General features: G+C 42.2%; 1 protein-coding gene across 1 annotated transcript; it reads left to right on the forward strand.

The window, feature by feature from the left end:
* VPS4B (vacuolar protein sorting 4 homolog B) lies at positions 1-27,082 on the forward strand. Its single transcript, XM_066352868.1, has 11 exons — positions 1-257; positions 7,602-7,713; positions 8,786-8,942; positions 11,667-11,734; positions 15,532-15,651; positions 18,458-18,614; positions 18,971-19,119; positions 19,557-19,638; positions 20,887-21,106; positions 23,311-23,451; positions 25,636-27,082. Exons 1-11 carry the CDS (start codon positions 234-236, stop codon positions 25,735-25,737), a joined length of 1,332 nt encoding a protein of 443 aa, XP_066208965.1. The 5' UTR covers positions 1-233; the 3' UTR covers positions 25,738-27,082.

Raw genomic sequence — 27,082 nt, forward strand, 5'->3', positions numbered from 1 at the left:
TGCCCTGCCGGAGGCGGGACGAGAGCCCGGTGGGGGCTCGGGATTGCGGAAGTGTTTTGAGGAGGGTCTGGCGGCTGTGGGTTGTTTAGGGGACAGGTTCCGCGAGGGAGGCCGCTGCCAGAGCCACCCGCCTGCGCACGCTTGGTGCTGGCCCGCGCGCGACTCGACGCCGCCGCTGTTGGTCTAGTCCTGTGCCCTCGGACCTCCCCAGGGACCCGCCTCGGACCTCCGCCATGGCGTCCTCGCCCAACCTCCAGGTATCGCCTCCCTCCCCCAGGAGCGCCGGGGCCGCGGGGCGGGGGGGGGGGGAGGGCGGGGGGGGGGGGGGAGGGCGGGGGGGGGGGGGGGGGGGGGGGGGGGGGAGGGCGGGGAGGAGGAGAAGGAGGGAGCCGCCCCGCCCCGCTCCGAGCCCCTCTTTGCTTGCGAGCTGTCAGGTCAGTAGAAACGTGAGGACGGCCTTGGGCTCGGAAGAATCCGTGGGGTCACTGAACCCATGTGTTTGTGTGCTCAGGGAACTCCTCTGTGGCTCCAGTGTGTAGTATGTAAGGTTAGGGAACGTTACTTCATTTGGGGCGCTATCTCCCCACCCCCCACCGCGGCGATCACGGTATTTTGTACACAAACCATGGAATCACACGAACGTATACTGAATCGCTAGACCGCTGTGGGTGGACATTGATTGAGACATTTCTGAAAAGTGCCTCCTATCTTCAGAAGAGACCTGGGCTTCAGTGGGGTTTATTTAGCATGTGATTTGGCCTCCAAGTCGCCCAGTTCGGGACAGAAGAGTAGAGTGAATCCATAGGTATAGTGAATACCTATAGTGAATCCTTGTCGTGGTCTTAGCAGTAATTGGTTGAAGGGGCACTTATTGAGCGCCTGGTTCAGGCACCAAGGGTAATGGAGGACTTAGTTAACTCAGGATCACTGATCCTGAAGAAAGACCTCTGAAAGTAAAGTCATTTAAATGGAGACCAACATTTCACAGAAAAGAGCGGAGGAGGAAGGAGCTTGCTTGGGACTTAATTTATCTTGACAGTGGATCCAAAAGATTATGAAAATGAATATATCTTTCATAAAATATTAAAATTGCAACTGTGACTTTTTTCTTAGAACAGAGAATAAATCACATATGTACTTATTCATGTATTTTTTCCAACAAGATTGCATGAAACTCACATGCAATGGTCTTCAATTAAGGATAGTTTTTGTAGCCCCATTCAGAAAGTGTCTTTTGGTAAATGTACTTGGAAAAAAATATCGGTCATTGGATAAAAGTATTGTTCCTTTGAGTATCAAAAGTGATTTTCATTCTGTCATCATCCCTTTTGGTTTGTCAGTTAACTAGTGTTATTCCACCAGCTTTTTTTTTTTTTTTTTTTTTACAGAGACAGAGAGAGAGTCAGAGAAGGATAGATAGGGACAGACAGACAAGAACGAAGAGAGATGAGAAGCATCAATCATCAGTTTTCCGTTGCGACACCTTAGTTGTTCATTGATTGCTTTCTCATATGTGCCTTGACCGTGGGCCTTCAGCAGACCAAGTAACCCCTTGCTCAAGCTGGTGACCTCGGGGTCTCGAACCTGGGTCCTCCACATCCCAGTTCGACTCTCTATCCACTGCACCACCACCTGGTCAGGCTCCACCAGCTCTTCAGTGGTCACACTGCATGTGATCTGGGTGTTCTACAACATGATTTTAACTCATTTATTGATGTTGTTTTTCTTTTGGAAGGTTTGCAGTTTAATTCTATAATCAGTTTATATTATGTTTGCGTTAGGTTGTTGGATGTCCTCAAGTGAGTCAGCTAGAAAGTGACCCACGTGAAAAGCATAGCTGCTGGTGTTAAACAGGAGAGATACTGAGTTAGAATTCTATTAGAGCAGGGGTCCCCAAACTACGGCCTGGGGGCCACATGTGGCCCCCTGAGGCCGTTTATCCGGCCCCCGCCGCACTTCTGGAAGGGTACCTCTTTCATTGGTGGTCAGTGAGAGTAGCATAGTTCCCATGGAAATACTGGTCAGTTTGTTGCTTTAAATTTACTTGTTCTTTATTTTAAATATTGTATTTGTTCCCGTTTTGTTTTTTTACTTTAAAATAAGATATGTGCAGTGTGCATAGGAATTTGTTCATAGTTTTTTTTATAGTCCGGCCCTCCAACGGTCTGAGGGACAGTGAACTGGCCCCCTGTGTAAAAAGTTTGGGGACCTCTGTATTAGAGGTTGGTTCACAGATCTACTTTCTCATTCAACCTTTTCAACTTTCTAACCTAGGATATATGGATGAAACTTACTCAAGTAACAAATAACTTTCCCACCAAACAAGGCAAAAATCCCTGTAGCCAGATGCTTATAATCTAAAGGAGGTATGCAGATAGCTATAAATGAAAATTATAAAATACTCCCGTAACTGCTACAGTAGAATTAGAGGTTAGTTTGGGAGGGCAGAAAGGAAAGGCACCTCTAACTCTTCCTGGACAGATGAGAAACATTTTAGAGGAGGTGATCGTGAGCTTAAAGTGAAAGGTACTGGCACTAGTTGTCTACCTGGTGTTTGATGTGACCTCATTTAATCCTACAAACAACTCTTCACCGTGAATATCATTCCAATTTTGCAGTATAAGAAACCAAAGTTGCCCTGGCCGGTTGGCTCAGCGGTAGAGCGTCAGCCTGGCGTGCAAGGAACCCGGGTTCGATTCCCGGCCAGGGCACGTAGGAGAAGCTCCCATTTGCTTTTCCACACCCCCCCCCCTCCTTCCTCTCTGTCTCTCTCTTCCCCTCCCGCAGCGAGGCTCCATTGGAGCAAAGATGGCCCAGGCGCTGGGGATGGCTCCTTGGCCTCTGCCCCAGGCGCTAGAGTGGCTCTGGTCGCAGCAGAGCATCGCCCCCTGGTGGGCAGAGCATCGCCCCCTGGTGGGCATACCGGGTGGATCCCAGTCGGGCGCATGCGGGAGTCTGTCTGACTGTCTCTCCCCGTTTCCAACTTCAGAAAAATAACAAAAAAGAAAAAAAAAGAAACCAAAGTTTATTAAAGCTGGATTTTCCCAAAGACGCAGTTAGTTAATGATGAAGATCGTTTTGAAACCAGGTCTCTCTGCTTACAAGTTTGTGCTTTTTCCACTACAAGATTATGCATTCTTGGACAAGAAAGTGGATTCAGTGAGGCAGAAAAAAATAGTATATCTTCAGTCTAGAAGTGTAATAAACCTTGAAGAGGGTTGGGAGAAGTTGCAAGTAATGTAGTCTGCATAGAATTAAACGTTGACTCAGACCTGAATGTTTTTTGGAGTGTACTTCTTGGGGAATCATAAATGCAAAACATCATTCTTGACTTCCAGGGACTTATGTGGAAAGATGTGGAAAGTGACTAATAGGGTGCTGTCTGATCGTGGGAAGCGTGTCCAGGAGGCAGTGGGAATGTAGGCCACCTGAGGGTGCTGAGAAGGGCTTTCCAGCAGGACAAATGTGACTGAACTGTGTTCTGGAGAAGCCAGAGCTTCAGGCAGACAGTAGGACCAGGTGTCCCCTGGGGAGAGTACACTGAGGCACGAAGTCTGAGTTGTCTGATTGTCCTCGTAGATTGGTATGACGGGAACTGAGTATGCGGGGTGGGAGGATAAGTCTGGGCAGGCCACATGGAGATGACTGATCCATCTTCATCCAGGTCTAGATGGGGAATCAAACCGTAAATGCTCAGGTTTTTGATTTAGAATGTACAGGGAACAACTTGGCTGGTAGCAGGCCTGGAGCAGGGAGACCAGTTAGGCAGGGTTCTGTGTGATGGGAGACGGTGAGGCCCAAAGGAGTCTAGTCCCTATTAGAATAAAGGAGACAGGATTGATGAGACACCAACTGAAGAGGAAGAATGGTCCAGCTTGTATCTGCATTCAGAAAGTGAGAGAGGGGAGGGAGTCTGGGTTTTCTACCAGGTTCCTGGATTGGATATCTGTGTGGGTAGGAATTGGTTCTGGGATTATAAGACGAGGGTCATTTGGGACCAGGGTGATCTGTCTTGAGTTCGGAATGCACGTGGGGACAATGGAGAAGAAATGTCCAGTGAGCAGTGGATGCATATGTGTAGAACCAGAGAGAGAGGCACAGCTGGGGAAATGAGGATTTGGGAGTGCCTAGCATACAGGTGGTAACAAGTTGTAGGCATCAGAGAGTTATAAAATGAGGAAATACAAAGATCATGTGGCTAACTGGTGCGTGGCGCATTGATTCAGAACAATACAGAAAGAAAATTATAGCCAGAATAAGAAAGCTTATTTCTGCTGTGTGGCTTAGCCACTGAGCCTTCCAGATGTGTTTTCTATTAACCCGGCACACTGACACACCAGGGGACCACGTACTATGACTCTAAACTTTCCATCCTGTCTAGTTTACCAACTTTTGAAAATTTAGTTTTAAGTTCAGGCTAGTTGACCTTTGAAACTTGTCTCTTCTACATTTTGTCAGTACTAAATCATGTGATACATGTTTCCCCTCCTGCTCCAAACCAGGATCTCGGATGCCCCAGGGAAGCCCTCCTGCCCATTCACAGCTCTCCTCCTCCATGCAGGCCGAGGGCAGCTGCTTCGCAGTACAGTGTTTCACATGTGATTGCTTTGTGGAGGGATGCATGAATAATTCTTTCTCATCTTAATTATATGCTTATTTTTAACATAGTACAGTGGTACCTTGACACACAAGCACTTTAAATCACGAGCAATTTGAGAGACTAGCAGTCACTCGCGGGGGGGTTTGCTTTAAGTCACAAGAGGATATTTGAATCACGAGCTTCTGCCACCCTCCACTGGATGGCCTGCAGAACGATCTGAAAGGGAAGAAGAAACAAACATCCATGGAAAGGTTTTTGTTGAAACGGCTTCTAACTAGAAAGCGAGGAAAGTGCGGTGAAAAAGCCAAAAGTCAGTGAAGAAAATGATGATTGTTGGGCAAATGAATTTGTAAAATTTGTGTTTTCTGAGTTTGCTCACTTTTATTGTTAAAAATGGCACTGAGCAGCTGTCTGTGAAATTTCTAATTACCTTCCTGCTTGGGAAGGGCCATTGTTATGCTAATGGATCCTCCCTCTGCCAGCATCTTCACCTGACCTGGAAGGTAAATACACTTCATAAACCAGTTTATTTCTTTACATTCTTATTATGTGTGTGTGTGTGTGTGTGTGTGTTATTTATAAAGTACATTTTCTTATTTAAAAGCATATAAAACAAAATATTCGTGTGGTTTTTGAGAGCCGGAACAGATTAATTGCATTCCCATTAATTTAATGGGGAAATTCGATTTGACATACAAGCAAATTGAGTCATAAGCTTGGCCATGAAACGAATTAAACTCATGTGTCAAAGTACCACTGTATAAGCATGATCATTTTTTCCCTACTAGCACTGGTTTCTGTTGAATAGTTTTATACCTAAATTAATCCAGTTGGGATGTTTTAATAAACTGTGTTGTTCTTTTCTTGTGTGCGTGTGTGTGAGAGAGATTTTAAAAATTAAAGATAGTTGTTTAATAACAATTTTACTTTGATGTAATTATAGATTCAAACTCAGTTGTGAGAAATCACAGAGCACCTATGTACTCTTTACCTTGTTGCCTCACGTGGTGGCATCTTGTAAAAGTGTAGTGCAGCATCACAGCCAGAATGATCACACCGATAATGCCAGCAGTGGCGTTCAGATTTCCTCAGCTTTACTTGTACTACTGTGTATTTGTGTGTGTGTGTGTAGAGTTCTGTCACATGTAGGTTCATGTATCCACCACTACAGTCATGATACAGAATACTTCTATCCATAAGGACTCCTCCTGACCTTTTATAACCACAATTACCTCTTTCTCCCCGCCCCCATAGCATCCCTGTGGCAAAAGTTCCTTTCTTTTTGGTACTAATACTCTATGGGATGGATGTACCAGAGTTTGTTTACCATGTCGTTGTTGATGGACATCTGGTACATTCATACAAGTTTCTGTGTGAGCATAAGTCTCCATTCCTCTGGAATTAATGCCCAAGAGTGCATATGCTGGTTCATGTGGTAGTTGCATGTTTAGATTTGGAAAAAGCAACCCAGTTTCTGAGTAGCTGTATCATTTTACACCCTACCTGTAATATATATATGTATGTGAGTGGTCAGTTGTTCTGTATGCTCACCACCATTTGGTATTGTCACTAATTTTTATTTTAGCTATTCTGATAACTATGTAGTGACATCTCCTTGTGGTCTGAATTTGCATTTCTCTAATGACTAGTGATGTTGAACATCTTTTCTTGTGCCTATATCTGTATATCCTCCGGTGAAATATCTGTTTGTGTCTTTAGCCCATTTTCTACTTGGATTCTTTTTTTAACTGTTGAGTTTTGAGTTCATTATATTGTATGTTCCAGATACTAGTCTTTTGCTGGGTATGTGGTTTGCAAGTATTTCACCCAGTCTGTAGAGTGTCTTCTCATCCTAACCGAAAGTTTTGAAGTTCGATGAAAAAAATGTATTACTTTTTTCCTTTTATACGTTGTGCTTTTGGTGTCAAGTCTAAGCACTGAAATTTTATATGCAGTTTCACATTTATATTTAAGTCTATAATCCATTTTGAGTTAATATTTGTACCAAGTGTGGGGTTAGGTTGAAGTTCTCGTTCTCTCTCTCTCCCTCTCAGCTGAAGGGTATGCAGTTGCTCCCACACCGTTTCTTGAAAAGCCTGTTCTGCCATTTACTTGCTTCTGCATTGTTGTCAATCAGTTGGCCATATGGAGTTTAAAAAGTAATACTTCAAAAGTAGTCCATGTGCATTGTGAACATTTTTAGAAAATGTAAAAGTAAAAATGAAAAAAGTTAAGTCTTATCAAAGATAAGTTACATTTCCTTCCCATTTCTTTCCCGTGCTTTGGTTGTTTCTTTTTAAAATTTATATATATATATAATTGAACTTGTGCTACATGTAAAAATTGTATATTTCCAAAAACTTTTTAATTATAAATATATTCCATGTTATTACAAGTGTTTCTTAATATTATTTTAACAATTCCATAATTTCCCAATATGTGGCATCTTTTTGCTATTTAAGTTACCAAGGTTTGTTTTTGCTTTTTGAAAGACCTTTATGGTTACTGTCTTTGCCCTTAGTACCTTTTAGTTAATTAGTGAGTTAAAATATGTGGATATTTTTTTGATTCTTGGTGCTTTGTTGCCCCATTGCCACTGAACGGACTTGACCTCAGTTATGTTTGACCGTTACATGCTTTAGATAAAGCAGCATTTGACTTTGAGAATTTCCCTAAATGCTTTTTAACTTGAATTTTCAGATTATTTGACTATCCAATACTAGCCCTAAGCTTGACTTTTATTGAGTGAAACTTAGGAAAATTTTAGTGATTGGTACTAGATCAACCTATATTCAGATAGCATTTACCCAGATAACAAATTTAATTTACATTTTATAATTGATCATAATTTATAATAAAATGTTATTATGATTTAGAAAAATGATGAATTTGTTTTGTTTTTATTTTAAAAAGCACACAACTACTTCCAAGTCAGTTATTTACTTCCACCTTCCACTTACGCTCTGATTTTGATGGTATGGTTTTGCTTCTCTTCCTGCAGAAAGCGATAGATCTTGCTGGCAAAGCTGCCCAGGAAGACAAAGCCGGGAACTATGAGGAAGCCCTTCAGCTCTACCAACATGCGGTGCAGTATTTTCTCCACGTGGTTAAATGTAAGGCCGGGTTGGTTGGTTTGCTTGCTTGTTTGTTTTTAAACACAAAAAAGAAAAATTCATTCTATTTCATTTATGAAAACTGCCATACAATGGGAGAAAACTCTAACCATCAACTTGTAAAACAGGGTTCCCCCAGCATTGTCATGCACATCTGGGTGCGTTAGGTACTGAGCTCTCAAATGGACACAGCTAGTGAGCGGATGAAAATGTCACCGAGTCAGTGGAAATAAGTTCTTATTTTACCCAGACTTTGTACTGTGAATCTACTCATTTTCTAAGTATCTTTTTGAAAATCCCATTGTCAAAATGGGTTGGGAAACTTTTTAATGTATGTCCTGAATTGGGTGTTTACCGTGTGCTGGGCACTGTGTGCCAGGCACCAGGATACAGCCATGAGGGAAGTGGGTAAAAACTGCTACCTCCGTGCAGCTTCAGCCTAATGCTGAACACGGGTGAAATAAGATGTTAGAAAAGACGTCTTTCTGATCAACTTAAGTTATTTTTAAATATATTTTAGCAATTGGATAATTCAGCATTTTCAAAGTAAGAACAAATCCTAACATATAAGACGTGGGGCTAATCCCATGCATTGTGTATATTGCTAAAACCCACTTTTCAGACAGCTCTCACAGAGGCCTGCCTATATGTGGTGAAATTCGTTTATTCAGTGTACACATAGGTGGGATTTCTATCGCTGTTTATAATCTGAAAATGGTGAATATTGTTTTACTTCTGTTTGTCTTATAATTGGTTTTATGTGAGAAGCAGCTTTCAACTCTGCACAAAATGAAGAATATGAAACCCACAGATTATTAAATAATTTCTTATGAGCCAACATTAACTTAAAATATCCTAGTGCCTTGCTCATACCTCTTCCTACCTCATACCTCGTCCAACCCTGCAGAGAAGGAATAGAAAGGAATTGAAAATCCTTGGTTACCATGAGTTGGAGATGACCTTCCTCCCCCCAAATAGATCTTTCTTGTTTGAAAGTGTTTCTGAGAGCTTGGTTTGGAAGTGTCTAGATGAAACACTAATGGAAAAAATCTCTCTTGTTTCGCTTTAACAGATGAAGCGCAGGGTGAGAAGGCCAAGCAAAGTATCAGGGCCAAGTGTACAGAGTATCTCGACAGAGCAGAGAAGCTAAAGGAATACCTGAAGAAGAAGGAGAAGCAACCACAGAAGCCAGTGAAGGAGGGCCAGCCGGGTCTGGCTGAGGAGAAGGGGTATGTATTTCAGAGTGTAGATTCTATTGTATCTAATGAAAAGATTAAGTGTGAAAAGATTTATTTATGAAGTAAATCTCTGTTGTTTAAACTAGGTGTGGGCTGACCTGCAGCCTGTTTTGTAAATGAAGTATTACTGGAACAGAGTCTCACCACTCCTGTACCTGCTTTCTGTGGCTGCTCTCTGGCTATTCCAGCAAGGTTGAGAAGTTGCAGCAGACTGTGTGACCCACAAAACCTAAAACGTTTACTCTCTGGTTATTACAGAGGAAGTGGCCCAGCCCCTGTTTTATCAAGCCTAAGGGGAGACACACTCAGATGACCCTCTGTGCCCACTTGGGAGTAATAGGAGAAAACAGTGGTGGGACTGGTCCTCAGTCCACGTCCCTCCAGCCATGATGTAACACTGGATTTAAAATTGTAGGAGTGATCTGTGAATTAAATCTTTGGTTAGTAGTATTGACTCAGTCCGCACTAACCACATAGACAAAATGGAAAAGGACTCCAATAAAGAACAATTTTGGATCTCTTATGTAAAGTTTTTTAACGTGGATTTGCTTTAGATATGCTTTTATTTTGTCATTGTAAAGCAACACAGCATAATTTATAAACATGAAAACCCAGGTTTGGAATATCTCCCCGGGTAGGAGGGGTGTGACTTCGAGATGCAGAGTGCGTTGTTCAGTATCGTAGGTTCGTGCCGAACTGTGCCCAGCAGTGGGAACGTACTCTGCAGTGGGAACGTACTCTGTGCAGGCCCACTGACCAGCCTGCTAATTGGGGCCGGGAGTGGTTCCAGATGACAACGCACTGTAAGAAAATGAGCTTCTGGGATGGGCTTTGGCCAGTTGGGTGTGAAGTCAGGACGCTCCTGTTAGCTTTGGAGGATGTGATACTCGTAGTTCATGGCATGCAGGGACACAGGCCACTTAGCCAATCCCCTGTGATCACCAGGAATGGAACACCTTGAAGGCAGTGCTTTGGGGACTTGGTGGCTACTACCATAGAACAGTTTGAGGGACATGAGTAATGTAAGAGCTAGAGTTAACTGGCTGCTTCCGGCTACGGGGGGGGGGCAAAGAAAATTATGAGCTGAAGGCTTTATATTCTCTGTTCAGTGAGCTGGGGATTTTCTGTGCCATAGAAGACATGTTACCTTCTGTAACTGCAGCGCTGTCATAGCAAATGTGGGGCATTTGAAGACTGGGGCTCCAAACTTGGGGTGAAACTGTTGGGGTGAAACCTAGGCCCTCGACCCCCCCCCCCCAGGCTCCCTGCCAGCAGAAGTGTTCTCCGAGAGTTGAGGCTCTCAGTCTGGCGTGAAGACACTGTGCTGCTCTTCGCTGAGGGGCTGCCTAGCAAGGGGATGCCTGTTCTGAATTGACCAGCAGTGCCACTTTGGCCAGTGTAAGCTAAAAGGGATTCATGATGGTGGATCACCTTCCAGAGTCTGGAAGCCAGGGAATCCGGCTGGGATTCCGTATCGCTAGGAGGAGTGCCCAGCTCCGATGGGGTCATTGAGGCAGGGGCCCACTGCTGCCAGCTCCCCTGCCAGTCACTTCAGTGCTAGGGAGGGGGCTGTCGGAGCTCTGCCACAGCCCCCTCAGCAGAGCGGGGCTTTTCGCTGTGGGGTGATCCTGCATGCAGGCCCTGCCTCAGTTACTTGCTTCTTTCTTGCAGAAACTTTAGTCTCATTGAGCCCTAGCTGCAAGGGAGCCTAGGAAGGGCAGAGTTGGTTGGTGTGGCCTTTACTGTACAGAAAAGCGTGGTAGAAGGAGGTAGAAGGAAGTTGGTGTGAGTGTCAAGGGAACCAGTTTACAATCTCTACCTCGCCCATTGCCCCCACCATCCTGTGACAACCAAGGCAATCTCATTTTGGGTTAAAACGTGTCAGACTTTTTTTTTTACCAGACTTTATGTCTTATATTCAAAAAATGATGCAGTGCTCTTTTTTTTTTTTTTTTTTTTTTTTTTTTGCTACTTGCAACATGTATCATGATCATCTTCAATAAACTATTTTTACAACATCATTTTTATTAAGATTGCAGTGTGTTCTATCATACAATTACATATGTATGTAATTGAACATACATCATTCTGCTTTCCCTATTGTGAATGAACAGTGTGGGCATGTTATCCCTGTGGCCAAATCCTTGGACTCAGTTTAAATGATTTTCCTCAGAGTAAATTCTCAGTATGAGATGTCTTGTTCGTTGGGCTCGTTCATTTTCATCAGAAGCTTCATTTATTCCTTGGAAACCCCAGACTTAGGGTTACAGATCTTTATACCTTAAATAAAGAATGTTGGGTTTTCCCTCCTAGTTATGGCTTCTTGTTCTAATATATTGTTTGCCTGCTTCTGGTGTCTTTGTTGTTGTTTACAACTCTCCTGTGATTCATCTTCCATCTTCCGTGGGGTGAGGTGTGGGGCATGCATCTGTGCATTGACACATACATAGTAATACAGAGTATGTCGTGGGAATTTGTTCCTGACCTCATTCTGGTCTTTTTGCCCCTTGTTCATGATTCCATACTGATGGGTAATATGCCTGCTTAGTAGTTTACTGAATGCATTCTTAAAAGTAGTTTTAAAAAGCGTATCTTTTAATGTGAATATCTTATTTTACCACTTAAACAAATATTTCAAGTTATTTTGTCCTGCATTTTTGCCTTATTTTGATAGCACTGAGTGGCCGTTTGAATATATTGAATTCTTTTCATTAGGAATGACAGTGATGGGGAAGGAGAATCTGATGACCCTGAAACAAGGAAACTACAGAGTCAACTGCAAGGTTGCTTTAGATTTCCTTTTTCAATTTACTATCTTATTTTTTTAAAAACTCATAGTGAATTGTCTATTTGAATTGCTCCCCACTCCCACCCCTTCCTTTATTTAAATGAGGTTTAAGAGCTAGCTTTAATTCCTTGTGGTCACATGCTGGTTTTCATAGGATTTTCTCTGTAGGATCTCTGATGAGTTTGGGGTTCTCCCATGCAGTAAAAATAGTGCTTAGTTTTTTATCTGCCTTAAAAAGCCTGTGAGTTGACTGATTCTCTTTCATTTTGTCTTATTTGCCCCTTTTTAGAGACGGTAACACTGAGAATAATAACACACTACCAAATCTGAGGTAGTTTAAAATTTCCGGTTAGAGGAACAGAATGACTTAGGATTTACTGTTGGTTTTTATTGCTATTGCTGTAGCTTCTTTATTGATGAGTTTTTTCATGTTGCCTGCCTGCTCTTCCTCATCTGCTTTCTTACTCTGTCTCAGCCCTGCCCTCTGTGTTCATCTCTTTCCACTCTGTTGTTACCTTCCCCACAGAAGGGACCCTTTCATTCTCCTTGACTAGAGCCTAGTGGCGTAGTGGAGGGGCCGCAGGGTTAGGCTCCATTCAGATCTGGATTCTCCCCCAGGTCGGCTACTTCAGTCTTGGACAGGTTCCCTAACATCTCAGAGTCTGACACCCTAGCTCTAAAATGCAGATTAATAATAATTTCTGTCCAGGGCTAGTAAAAGATTTCTGACAATGTAAAAGTTGCCTAGTATTATATTTAACAAATCCTAGGAACTCAATAAATGGTGGTTCTGTGTATCTAAAAAGTAATCTTAATTGCTGGCTGCTTTAGTGATTGAGATTGGATTGCTTTTTAGTATGTTAGCTAAATTATTTTCAAGTTGAAGTTTATGTATTTTGTTCATTTGAGTCTTGCCAGATAGAATGCACAGCGGGACAGCTGTCCATTATGTAGGCTCAGCTTGGTTAGTGAAGGGCGAATAGACCTAGTTTGGCAGATGTTTAGCCTTGCTGCACTCGTCTCTTCATCTTGGTGATATTATTATATTTGTCTCTCCAGTGCCACAGAGACGTGTAGGAGAATACTATAAGGATAGTATCTTAAAAACACTACAGTTAATGAAGGTATTTTTGTATACCTAGAACTTCAGTGGTGGATGTAGTCCAAGGACAGAACTGAGTTCTCACTGCCACACACGCCTAGGGCAGTGGGGACACGCACTTGGTCCTCAGGGGGTTTGGGTGAGCAGCCCAGTGGTTCATGTCAAGCGGCCTTATTTCAGGTAGAAGGCAGAACGCTGGCCCTGGCCGGTTGGCTCAGTGGTAGAGCGTCGACCTGGCGTGCGGAGGTCCTGTGTTCGATTCCCGGCCAGGGCACACAGGAGAAGCGCCCATCTGCTTCTCCACCCCTCCCCCTCTCCTTCCTCTCTGTCTCTCTCTTCCCCTCCCGCAGCCGAGGCTCCATTGGAGCAAAGTTGGCCCGGGCACCAGGGATGTCTCTGTGGCCTCTGCCTCAGGCGCTAGAGTGGCTCTGGTCGCCACAGAGTGGAGCGTCGCTCCCTGGTGGGCGTGCCAGTCGGGCGCATGCGGGAGTCTGTCTGACTGCCTCCCCGTTTCCAGCTTCAGAAAAATGCAAAAAAAAAAAAAAAAAAAAAAAAGGCAGACCGCTTCTCTCTCTGTTCTTTCTGAGTTGGTTTGTTTCCTTTCTCTCCAGACTAGCCCACCCACTCCAGGTGGAAATTGGATTGTATCTTTAATTTTGAAAATGATACAGCTCAGTTTTTAATTAGAAAGATTTTTTTAAAAACTAGCAGTATATAAAAAATAGAAATGCTTAAGACATTTAAATGAGGAAATCTATTTGGAATTTTAGGAGGAAGTAGAATATGAAACGAGTCCCAGTCTTTCATATCTGAGAACCCTTTTTACCATCTTAATTATTTAATGGTTTGCTGATGGATTTGTATAATATGATGTATAATAAAATATTGTATAATATATTTTTACTCTTTTGTTATTTTCCTGAAATTTAAGTTTTTTACTTCTGTTTTAGGTTACGACATCAACTGTAGTATTTGATTGTTAAAACTAAAGAGTTTGTGACCCTGGCCAGGCAGCTCAGTTGGGTGGTGGTGTCCTGATAGAGCAGGGCTGGAGATGCGGTCTCAGGTCAGGGCACATACGAGCATTACCAGTGACTACAGAAGTAAGTGGAACAGCAGATCAGTGTTTTTCTCTCTCTCTCTCAAATCAATAAATAAAATTTTTAAAAATGTTAGAGTTCATGATAGGAGTTTTCTGTTAGCTAAATGAAATTAAACAAAATTATTATACTAAGTACTATAATCAAAGACAGGGTAAATTTATGTAATTGAAAACGGTTGAATTATTTGGCCTTTATTTTCCGATAATATCCTTCCCACTTTTAATTTTACAAACCATTAAGCAATGTCTAGTAATTAATATTACTTTTATTTACATAATTTTTTATCACTAAACATTCCAAAATCACCTTTAAATTTGAAGGAAAAAAATTATTAGTTAACATGAAGATTATTTATGGCATATTTAGAAAATTTATAGTTAAAAACTTTAGTTGACCAGATGATACTTATATATGAAGTAAATTTACTTATTTTTACTAACACAAATCCTGTCTATGACAAATTACTTTCTCATGTAAGGTTACTGATCTGAAGGGGACATAGGAGAGAGTGAGTGGGCTTTTAGTCTGAACTTTCAGCATGTGTAAGGGGCAATGGTTTTCCTTCATTGCAGTCATAGCTAAAGGTTTTCATAATTTAGGGAAGTTGCAGAGTATAACGACTTTAGAATAATAGATGGTATTTCCTTATGAGAAGAAATACCCATAACACTGATTTCGTAGGTAACTGGTAGATGGTGTAAGTGGTGGTATTTTATACTTAATCACATGCCACCTTGGAACAGACTGCTTAGTAGTTTGTAGCAGAGCAATTTCTATATACTGGAAAATTGGAAAAGCTTTTGATGAAAGATAAGCTAAAGAGTTTTGCCAGTAGTTATATTAAAAGAAATCTTACTCCAATAATTGCTATGGCCTTTAAGTATATAGTGTTCAAAAACTAAATTATTTAAATAATTTTGTTAATGTACAAAACTTGTAAATAGGTCTGTATAGAACCCAAACAGAAAATCTGGCAAATCTCAGTGTTACAAATCTACAGGAGTATGTTTTCTCTCTCTCTTCTATCATCCTCTTCCCTTACACCCTTCCCCTACCGTCCCTCATTTTTATCTATCTATCCCTCTATCTGTCTTCAGTTAAATGTGTTAAGTATCTTTTCTTTTGGTGGTGAAAGGAAAGAATTCGGTCACCAGTTTTGTTGTTGTTTGGTTAAAAGGAGAAATAGTAGAGCAACCCCCATTGAATGAGCACATTCGATTTCCCAGAATTAGTGCTGTAAGGTAATGTTTGGTGCTTTTCCAACCACTCTAATATTTATGATGTCATTTGACCTTTACACTAACCTGTGTGAGTAGTTCGGGCTGATAGTGTTTCCATCCCACAGTGAGGAAGCAGTCATAGGACAGTGACTAACCCTGGGTCATCTAGCCATCCACCCCGGGTTCCTGACTCCTACGGACTACTCCCTATTCCCAACTATTTTCTCATCACACTTCTTCAGAAACGTTTTTAGTACATAACATTCTTCCAGACGTTTTATATTTCTTTAACATCCTTACTTCCTGTTGTCTTCTAACTTTGATGAAGTAGTTCTCCTAAACTTAAAGCTGACATCATTTTTTGCAGGAGCCATTATAATGGAGCGACCCAACGTGAAATGGAGCGATGTCGCGGGCCTGGAAGGAGCCAAAGAAGCACTTAAGGAGGCTGTGATACTGCCGATTAAATTTCCTCATCTTTTTACGGGTGAGACGGCTTTTAAATTACTTTTTTTTTGATGATTTTCCAAAACCACATAGATGACTGAGGTTGAGCATTGTGAATTCTTATCACCATGTCATGAGTTATTACCTTGAATAAATTCTAAGACTGTGTCATGTCTTTACACAAAGATAATTATTTCATGTGCACATACATATTTTCACTATACATACTGCAAAACAGTCTAATTGTCAACCAGTTGGATGTGGGGCAAATCACCACGCAGTGGAAGGCTGTGCACTCGTTAAACAGAGTGCACATCTACATTCAGAAGCATAGAACTGCGTTGTAATCAACATGGGAGAATGGCCACGGATATGAATAAGACGAAAGAGCTGCCCTGGCTGGGTAGTCCGGTGGGTAGAGCGTCACCCCAGTGCTCCAGAGGTCACAGGTTCTGTCCCCAGTCACGGTATGTACGACAAGCAATCAATGAGCACACAACTAAATGGAGCAGCTAAGTGGAAGAATGAGTTGATGCTTCTCTCTCTTTCCCTTTTCTTCTCCCTCTCACCCCCCCCCCCAAGAAATCAATGGAAAAATTAAAGATCCAAAAGCAAGTTCTAAAATGTGTATGGTATGATTCCATGTTTGTTAAGTCAATGCATGTGCTAAGAAGTATGTGTAAACAGATTGACATAAATAAGATGGGTGATTTTTTACTTTTTTTTTTTTGTATTTTTCTGAAGTTGGAAACAGGGAGGCAGTCAGACTCCTGCATGCGCCCGACCGGGATCCACCCAGCGTGCTCACCAGGGGGCGATGCTCTGCCCATCTGGGGGCGCCACTCCATTGCAACCAGAGCCATTCTAGCACCTGAGGCAGAAGCCATAGAGCCATCCTCAGCGCCCGGGCCAACTTTGCTCCAATGGAGCCTTGGCTGCGGGAGGGGAAGAGAGAGACAGAGAGGAAGGAGAGGGGGAGGGGTGGAGAAGCAGATGGGCGCCTCTCCTGTGTGCCCTGGCCGGGAATCGAACCCGGGACTCCTGCACACCAGGCCGACGCTCTACCCTTGAGCCAACCGGCCAGGGCCGATTTTTTACTTTTTTTGACTGCACGCCTGCACAGTCATCAACCAGGCCACAAAACGCCCCTAGTAACCTAGAGTCCTTCTGCCTCCTTCCTCCCCAGGTGACCATGAACTTTTCCATCTCACTTCACTTAGTAACGTTTAAGACTGTTTGTGTTTACTATAAATGAAAAAATTAGTATTTTTCTAATACACATGAAAAAGATAGTTATTTAAATAAGAAGTATATATATACTCCCTAAAAGCACTTTATATACAACCAGTGGTATATTTAACATCCTTAAGGAACACCGATTTATAATTGCAGACATCTGAAATAGGAAAATAGAATTCAAGTAAGAGTTGAAGCTTTTGAAACAAAACTATAAGAATATTTAGTTTTGCTGTTAGTTATCTGCCTGTCATTCTTCTGCAGACACTGTGTACCCATGTGCAGTGGGCACTCAGCAGTTTTTTCAGTGTAGACTTAGTATTTTATTGCCAGGTGTAACCCAGCCTGATTTATTTAGGCAGCATGGTAAGTTCTCGTTAGCAAAATTGAGATGCAGAGACAGTTGGTTTGTATACATGTTAAGTTGGGAGAACTTGGGTTTAAGGTAGAGTCCCCTTATCATTACCCAGTGGTTTGAATGAGAGTGTGCTACTAGTAATAATAACCCATGCTTCCTTAAGGAATCAAGAATTGAGCAGAACTTCACAAGGGGTCAACCAAACTGTGTTAGTTTTGCCTGACCAGGTGGTGGCGCAGTGGATAGAGCATCAGACTGGGATGTGGAAGACCCAGGTTCGAGACCCCGAGGTTGCCAGCTTGAGCATGGGCTCATCTGGTTTGAGCAAAGCTCACCAGCTTGGACCCAAGGTCGCTGGCTCAAGCAAGGGGTTACTCAGTCTGTTGAAGGCCCGCGGTCAAGGCACATATGAGAAAGCAATCAATGAACAACTAAGGTGTTGCAACGCACAACGAAAAACTAATGATTGGTGCTTCTCATCTCTCCGTTCCTGTCTGTCTGTCCCTGTCTATCCCTCTCTCTGTCTCTGTAAAAATAACAACAACAACAAACTGTGTTAGTTTCATTCCTCTAAAAGTCATACATTTTTAAAAGAAAACATGTTCAGCTGCTTTCCCCCCTGGGGATATCTGTAGTTTCTCCGACTATTCTGTTAACAAGCAGTGCACACAGTACATGGTCAGAGTGCCTTTTAACTGAACAGTTTTTCCCCACCAGAGTGTGAGCCGGTGGAGGGCAGAGTTCCTTTTGTATTCATAGCTCTCTGTCTGCACATTGTCTTAGTGGTTGAATGAATGAGCAAGCAAGCAAATGAACTTCTGTTAGAAGGCTTATGTTCATGTAAACACACTTTTGACAAAGTGGCCTTTAAAAAGAGCAAATAAAATACATTTAAGGCTTACCTTTGATTTATTAAAAAATGTTTTTATTTTGCCTGACCTGTGGTGGCGCAGTGGATAAAGCGTCGACCTGGAAATGCTGAGGTCGCCGGTTCGAAACCCTGGGCTTGCCTGGTCAAGGCACATATGGGAGTTGATGCTTCCAGCTCCTCCCCCGTCTCTGTCTCTCTCTCTCCCTCTCTCTCTCCTCTCTAAAATGAATAAATAAAATAATTTAAAAAAAATGTTTTTATTTTATTGATTGCTTTAGACTGAAAACCTCTTTGCAGTATTCTTCAGGATGGATGATGTCTGTGGTAACTGAAATCAACAGTCTTGAAATTCTCATGTTGTTTTTCTCATGCACATTTTAGGCAAGAGAACACCTTGGAGGGGAATCCTGTTATTTGGGCCACCTGGAACAGGAAAGTCCTATTTAGCCAAAGCTGTAGCGACAGAAGCAAACAACTCAACATTTTTTTCTATACACTCCTCCCACCTTGTTTCTAAGTGGCTAGGTGAGAGTGAAAAGTGAGTAATAAATTGATTTTTAAAATTTTTTTCTTTGCCTGGTAGTCACTAAGTATCACTCTATAAAGTAATTGGTTTCCTATATCATTAGTAGACATTCAGAGAGGTGACGTAATGTAGGTGTTCATTTCTCTCAAATTAATCCCTATTTTGTAAGGAAAAGATAACATGTACAGTTCAGTAAATCGTGAAATAAATTATCCAATTGTAGCATTCTTATTTTCTGGACTAAAACATGGTGAGGCTTTTTAATCTGCAGAATTCATGTGGTGTTGTATATTGCTTTGTTCTCATCTTTTCCTTGTTGTGTATTGTCTGCTGTTTTTCAGGAACTGAAAGCTTTTCTTTATTTTTAGGCTAGTTAAGAACTTATTCCAACTTGCCAGAGAGAATAAACCTTCCATTATCTTCATCGATGAAATCGATTCTCTGTGTGGTTCACGCAGTGAAAACGAAAGTGAAGCGGCGAGGAGGATTAAGACAGAGTTCCTAGTTCAGATGCAAGGTGGAGTCACTGGTTCTGAAGCACTTTCTGTTTATTGCACGCCATTGTTGAAACAGATGTGGACCAGCTCACGCAGAAGTTGTTGGTGCCCACAGACTGCTCGCTCTGATTGGCTGCCATCCGCCGTAATCACCTTGCAGGACTTGCTGGTCCAAGCAGTGTCGGCAAAAGGAATACAGAGACTTAAAATGGAGTCTCTCGAAATATTTTGAAAAAAATATTAATAATTGTTCACAGTCCAGGAGGTTCAATTCTTGGGAATATTTTTGCGTCATATTTTAGTAATTTAATATTTGATTCAGTGTAGTTTTTTTTCAGAGAGAGACTCTCGAGTTGATGTACTTTGACATTGAAGCATCACATTGTTAACAGAGTGTAGAGATGAGGTTTAACGACCACTAAAACAAATTATTAAAACAATGTCTATTGTCATTCAGGGGTTGGTGTGGACAATGACGGAATTTTGGTTCTGGGAGCTACAAATATACCCTGGGTTCTGGATTCTGCCATCAGGCGAAGGTATGAGCTACAGTGAATATCTTATTTCTAACTACAGAGGTACCAAGTGAGTGAGAGTTCCCGTTGTCTGGTGAGGAGTCAGAATCTTTTTTAATGTGCCCCACCCCTGTTGTCCCTCTGCCTTGGGGGAAGAGAGGCAAGCATCTCTCTGTCTGTCTGTCTGTTATATTGAAGATACAAGATTTTCACACACTGAAATCTTTCATGTTGGAAAAGATAATATTTAACACTGACCTTTCGTTTTGCTCAAGCTTAGTAAGCTTAGTAGATGCTTCAGAAATTTACAAATATAGTTAGATATTTCAATGAAGAACCTTTATGTAAAACTTCAGCAAAATGACAGTCATACAAGTTGAAGGATAATGAGATATATTTTCAATTAAAAATGTATGCCTGTAATTTCTAAACTGCATGTGAAACTTGAGCTATAGGAGATACCCACTCTGATGAATTTTTACTGCTGCATAGTTCTCTATTCCCGGTATTTCATTTGCAGGGTGAACATGAACGCTTCCGTTTTTGCCACTCTTATCCCACCACTTGGTGGTTTTCCAGGATGCTGGTTTACCACCCGGTACCAAGAAAGGAAATGGGCTATTTTTGAAGCTGGCCCATCTTTAGAGATAATGGAAAATTTATAGAGAATTACCTGGAGAGAAAAAAACAAAACACATCTTCACAAACCACTTAAGTTTTTCCTCATTGCTTTCTCCTTATCTCCAAATATTGAAATTCTAACAAGGCGAGCAAAGTTATTGCTACTAAAATACGGTGTTTGTTTATGATACCCATTATAATAAAGTTGGCATTTTGTGTAATACATATATGTTCTAAAAGATTTTAAGTACATTTACTATTTTGAATTTAGAGAATTATTTTGTCATCTCTTCATATTGTTGATCGTATTAGTCTTCTGATCAGGAGTTCAGAGTGTCATTCTGTAACCCTGGGGGACATGGTGGGCCATGAACTCCAGCTATGGCCAAGATCACCCACAAATCATGTGAGAAAGACCACCACTCCCGACTGGCCCCAGCTATTTTGGTTTATTTGTTTGTGTTCTGGATATTTTCCCTGTATTAACCCATATATGTGTTCAGCTCTGACACATATGGGCCCACTTAACTTACCAACTATCTAGAAATAAGGCTATCTAAATATCTTGTGTCTTCTGGAAAAGACACTAATTTTCAATTGAAATGAAGTATATATAGTAATACTCCTGACGTAATTTGTTTTCACTTGAAGATTTGAGAAACGAATTTATATTCCTCTGCCGGAGGCCCACGCCCGAGCCGCAATGTTTAAGCTGCACTTGGGGACCACGCAGAACAGCCTGACGGAGACTGACTTCCGGGACCTGGGGAAGAAGACCGAGGGTTACTCTGGTGCGGACATCAGCATCATTGTGCGCGACGCCCTGATGCAGCCGGTCAGGAAAGTGCAGTCGGCCACGCACTTCAGAAAGGTGACAGGCGCTCGTCCAGCCTCTCCTCTGCTTTTAAACTTGGATTTCAAGACCATCATTGGTTTGTGTTCAGTTTTAGGAAGGTGTTAGTTTAGCATAATAAATATATGGATTTCCATCATAAACACACCTCCGTTTCATTGAAGGGAAGTACTCAGGAGACCTGAGTGGGTGCTGAGCACACAGGGCCTCACGCAGACAGGCAGACAGTGCTGCAGACCTGCACAGGGACATGTACATAATCGGGTTACCTGTGTCACCTCTATAATGACATTTCTACAAATATACAGCAAAAAGAGTTTTTCTGTAGAGTTTATATATTAGTGAGCCATTATTAATAGACCTAAAAGTGGCTTTAAATTTTATATGCAGTGAATTTTGAAGTACTTCCTATTTTGATGAAAGTGTAGAAACTGAAATGTATAGTTACATCTATGTAACTAGAGTATCCTAGAGCAGAATCGGGTATATTTGTACCACATTAACAATGTAAAAATAGTAATAGCTAACGTTTGAATATTGACGTGCCTGGCACTGTGTTCTTTTCCTGTGTCCTTGGGTCCCACACACAAGGCAAGAGGAGCATGGGCCTCCTTTAGACAGTTCAGCTCAGGCGTGAGTGTGAGCTTCAGCTGGGACTTGAGGGTTACAGAGTATGTCGGCACGGCTGGAGCCGACAGCTGCAGTTCCCCAGGGAGGTGCGCCGAGGGTGGAGTCCTAGCCGGGCTGCCCTCCTGCCCAGGGAGGTGCGCCGAGGGTGGAGTCCTAGCCGGGCTGCCCTGCCCCTCCCGTGCCCTGTCTGTCTGCCTAGACTAGCTCAGCGTAGACGGCTGATTAGATTGGGCAGAACGACCCCAGTCTTGGGATCCCCATTGAAGGCACAGTGGAGTAGGTACTGCTTACCACCCTCCTGCTGCGGACAGCAGTGTCCCGTGTTACTCACCAACGCAGATGGGAGAATCCGGAAAAGCTGTGGGCACACATTACCCAGTGTTGCATGACAGGCCTCATACAGCATGACTGATGCACGTGTGTCTTCTATACCACAGTGGAAGTGTTTGTAATGATCTTGAGTTAAAACCTGAATTAGAAGACTGACTCCACAATTAATTGTATCTTCTTGAGCAGATTGCTACATTATCTGTTGAAGGTGCACTTTTATCATCTCTAATCGGGATGGTCACGCTACTTGAGGGCTGCCATGAGCGTGAAATGAAGTCACATTCATAGAACACCTCTCGTGGTGCCCAAGAGCCCGGGATGTTACTCACCCCTGCTCCCAGCCGTGTCTGTGCCGCAGGAAATGGCGTGGGCCGAGGCTCAGGCGGTGCCGGGCTGTTTTATTAATGCTTCCTCTGCATCGGCGCGTCTGTGCCGCGGGAAATGGCGTGGGCCGAGGCTCAGGCAGTGCTGGGCCGTTTTATTAATGCTTCCTCTGCATCGGCGCGTCTGTGCCACGGGAAATGGCGTGGGCCGAGGCTCAGGCAGTGCCGGGCCGTTTTATTAATGCTTCCTCTGCCCGGCGCTGCCGTCCCTTCCCCCCAGAGCTGTCCACCCCGCTCTCTGCAGTGCCTACTCTTGGGGACAGCTTCAGTGAACCCGACGCCAGCCCTTGTCAGGAACAAAGGACAAGCTGCCCGGTCACTTCGCACACTAGACCTGTCGTACCCTCAGCAGTGGTACCTCTCCATGGCTCTGTTCTTTTCCCCGGCCCTCAGTTGCCAAGAACAGGTTTGCCTGTGTGTCTGTCAGATATCTAAAGTACTGGGCTGGCCCAGAGGGAAGTCATCAGGCACAACAGAAACAAAAAGCCTGCAGCTGAATTATTTGTGGGGAAAGAGACAGTAAAGTGAGAATACTTGATTCTGTTTTTGGTCTTGGGATTATTACCCCTTCATAAACATTAGAGGGAAAAAGAGAAATCTTAGTGGCAGGTAACTGCTTCTTTTTTTTCAATCTTAACTCATTTTTTTCCTGTGATCATTGCAGGAAATTTCAAAATATAGAAAAGCATTAATCAAGCAAAATCTATTCCATCACCCAGATATAACCACTTTTTGTTGTATATTCTATTTATTTTCAGAAGTAAACATTTTAATGAAACATGAAATAGTAGTGTATTTTCAAATATCCTAAAGATGGCCTGAATCTTAACATTTATTTAATTTGTTTGAATAAATACTGTAGATTATTCTCTACTCCAGGTTCAAGGACCTTCCCGGGCTGACCCTAACAACACGGTGGATGACCTGTTAACGCCCTGTTCTCCAGGGGACGCTGGTGCCATCGAAATGACCTGGGTGGATGTCCCTGGAGACAAACTTTTGGAGCCAATTGTTTCCATGGTGTGACATTCTGTTTTATTTTAAGGGAAATTTTAAAGCATTGTGCTGTATAATTTGTCAAAGATAAGAATTTTCAGTTATATAAGACTAGCTAGAAAATACTAGCATTATTAGGCATGCTTATTTAATACTATCTGGACATTTAGAAAGTTATAAAAATTAATTGAACTTGAAAGAAAATCAGTTAAAATCTCTTCTTAGGCTTTGAGGAAAATTTAATGTTAAGCGACTAAGCTATTTTTAAAAAACACAGGTTCCTGGCCTTATAGGTCTTAATGTTAGGAATTATTACCAACATGTTCATATATATTGCATAAGTTATTGTCAAGACTTATGAAAAAAGTAGGATTAGTGAAAAATATGCAGAATCTCGTAACGCATGGATTCATAATGGTGTCTATTTTACTTCTCAACGCTTGGGAGAAAGTTTAAATAATGCAGTCCTAAAATTCTGAAATAATTTTGTTATAAAAATATTATATTTCTATTATATTGAAGGAGTTAAAATAATTCATAAGGCTTTATTTTTTTTATTTTTTATTTATTTATTTATTTTTTTCATTTTTCTGAAGCTGGAAACAGGGAGAGACAGTCAGACAGACTCCTGCATGCGCCCGACCGGGATCCACCCGGCACGCCCACCATGGGGCGGCGCTCTGCCCACCAGGGGGCGATGCTCTGCCCATCCTGGGCGTCGCCATATTGCGACCAGAGCCACTCTAGCGCCTGGGGCAGAGGCCGAGGAGCCATCCCCAGCGCCCGGGCCATGTTTTTGCTCCAATGGAGCCTTGGCTGCGGGAGGGGAAGAGAGAGACAGAGAGGAAAGTGCGGCGGAGGGGTGGAGAAGCAAATGGGCGCTTCTCCTGTGTGCCCTGGCCGGGAATCGAACCCGGGTCCTCCGCACGCTAGGCCGACGCTCTACCGCTGAGCCAACCGGCCAGGGCCTGTATTTTTCTTAAGTTGGAAACCAGGAGGCAGTCAGACAGACTCCCGCATGCGCCCAACCGGGATCCACCCAGTACGCCCACCAGGGGGCGATGCTCTGCCCACCAGGGGGCGTCGCTCTGTCGCAATCAGAGCCACTCTAGCGCTTGAGGCAGAGATCACAGAGCCATCCTCAGTGCCCAGGCAAACTTTGCTCCAGTGGAGCCTTGGCTGCGGGAGGGGAAGAGAGAGACAGAGAGGAAGGAGAGGGAGAGGGGTGGAGAAGCAGATGGGTGCTTCTCCTGTGTGCCCTGGCCGGGAATCAAACCCAGGACTCCTGCACGCCAGGCCGACGCTCTACCACTGAGCCAACCAGCCAGGGCCCATAAGGCTTTATTTTGTAAGACCTAATTTTTTTAGGGAACTTAACTGTGACTGAAAAGGCACATTTGTTCTGTTTATGTTCGCTTATTGATAAGCGCTCATTTTTTAAGTCTTCTGCTTCAGATACAGATTTTCAAAGAGCTTTATGTCAAGATGAGCAGCACCTTCCAGGGGACCAGCTTTGACATGATATGTAGACCTAGATGTAAAGGTGTGTGTAAACATACATGTGTCTACAAACATGTGTGAGTGTGGACATACACACATGCAGGTATATGTGTTGTAACTAACCATAATGCTTACCTGAGAAGTTTATTCAGAAACCCTGTTTTTCTTGCAGCCCTTAATTTATTTATTAGTTTTGGTTCTTTTGACTATTTCTGTACTATTTTACAGGAAATACAGCCATAGTCTAAAACTTAATTTGTTAATGAAACCCTAGTATTAGCCTATTTTCTTACCATTTTTCTCTTTTATCTAATAGTTAAAAATTCTAATTAATTTAGATCACATAAGTATAAACGAATTATTATATTCCTGTTGAGTTGCCCTTGGAAAACCACTCTCGTTTAAGAAAAGAACATGTGAGACCAGAGAAGAGGTCGTGGTTATGTTTTGGAGAGTCCTGATCCTCAGGCTGAGGGGACTGCCTGCCTCTGATGGGAAGGGAGGAGCTACTGAAGGCTAAGATCAAGACAAGCAATGGAGAGTTTCTGGGCACAGGAAAAACATGGTCATTTAGAGGAACAGGAGTTGATTATCAGAAGCTTATGGTATACTGCAAATATTCAGATCTAACCCTAGTTAAAAGTCGGTAACAGGGACACTAATGCAGCATCTACCCTATTACTAACACTCTTCCCTCTTTCCCGACAGTCGGATATGTTACGATCACTAGCTAACACAAAACCCACGGTCAACGAACATGACTTGTTGAAATTAAAGAAGTTTTCAGAAGATTTTGGGCAAGAAGGCTAAACCAAAGACAACAAGGAAGACGTTGACCACGTGTGTTCTTTCTTTCATCGGTATTTTTGCCTCTTGGATGGCATTCAGATTATTTCCAGTGAAGCACTTACCACTGGGAGCTATAGATCTCACTTTAGCATTCCTCTAAGTTTTATATGTATTTTTGCTCTGTTACCAATTAAATGTTCTTATTAACAAAAATTATATTGGGCTCGGAAGGGATGAGTGATACATGAATGGCAAGAACCAGAAATTACCCAGCAAAAAGAGGACTAAAATTGATTGAGATAAAAATATTTTAAATTGTTATGAATAATGGTCTTTGTAAAGAATGTTTATCTTTTCTCTTTTTTACTAAAATGAAATAGGGCTTATTTCATATTTTGTAAAATTTATTAAGCATCATTTTCATCGGCATAAATTTATTTACTTTATTAAAAATTAAAAATGATAGAATCTTTACTCTCAGGGATGGGTGATGAAACAGCAAAGACCACTGTGATTGGGCTTAAAAGATTGTGAATTGGGTTCTAGCCAGGGCTCTGGTTTTTTGATAGGTTGACATTTTTCTCCATGTAGACATAAATAATTTCTTTAAAAGCTGCAAGTTTTTGTATTTAAATAATACCTTTCACTGTGCAATCTCAAGAGAAAGACTTTGTAAATTAGGCATTGTCTTTATCTTCAAGGAGAAAATTATCTATTTCAATTGTGTCTTTTATAGCAAAATTGACCCAAACCGATAGTAAATAAATTGTCTTTTTTAAATAACTCTGCCATGAAATAATGGGAACCTTTGTTAAAAAGAATGGCCTCCCTTTGGGTTGTGGGAAGTGTCTTGTGTATGATGTGGGTGTGTCTGTGTACATACTTATATATAATTTTTTTAGTATAGGGTAGCAAGGGTCTTTTACCTTTTAAGTTCAGGGAACATGGTGTCCTGTCCCCACAAACTGTTATCAGTGTGATGCTTCGTGAAGCTTTAGAAACGAGCTGATGTCCCATTCAATAATAAGGTACAAATGTGACACTGTTATTTTAATATTTTCAAATAAAAAATTGGACGGTGTATATTGTACACTGGCCCCAACACTAAGTTGTGCCTTGTACTTTTGCGTTGGCTAGACATGCCAAGGAGTACTAAGTTAGCTCAACTGAGGTAGGTCCCTTAGTCTCTATAGGGCTCTACCTTGCAGATCCTATGGAATGACTCGTGTTTTAAAGTATATTTGCACGTTTACATGATATGCTACATGGTTGCCTTAGGGTTTCTGTATAGATTGTTTTTGTTGATATGAAATGGAAATCCTAGGCCTGAAACATGTTCTTACATGAAGTAAAGTGATAGAACCTA

Source organism: Saccopteryx leptura, chromosome 11 (assembly GCF_036850995.1).
Source record: "Saccopteryx leptura isolate mSacLep1 chromosome 11, mSacLep1_pri_phased_curated, whole genome shotgun sequence".
NCBI classification, from domain to species: Eukaryota; Metazoa; Chordata; class Mammalia; order Chiroptera; family Emballonuridae; genus Saccopteryx; species Saccopteryx leptura.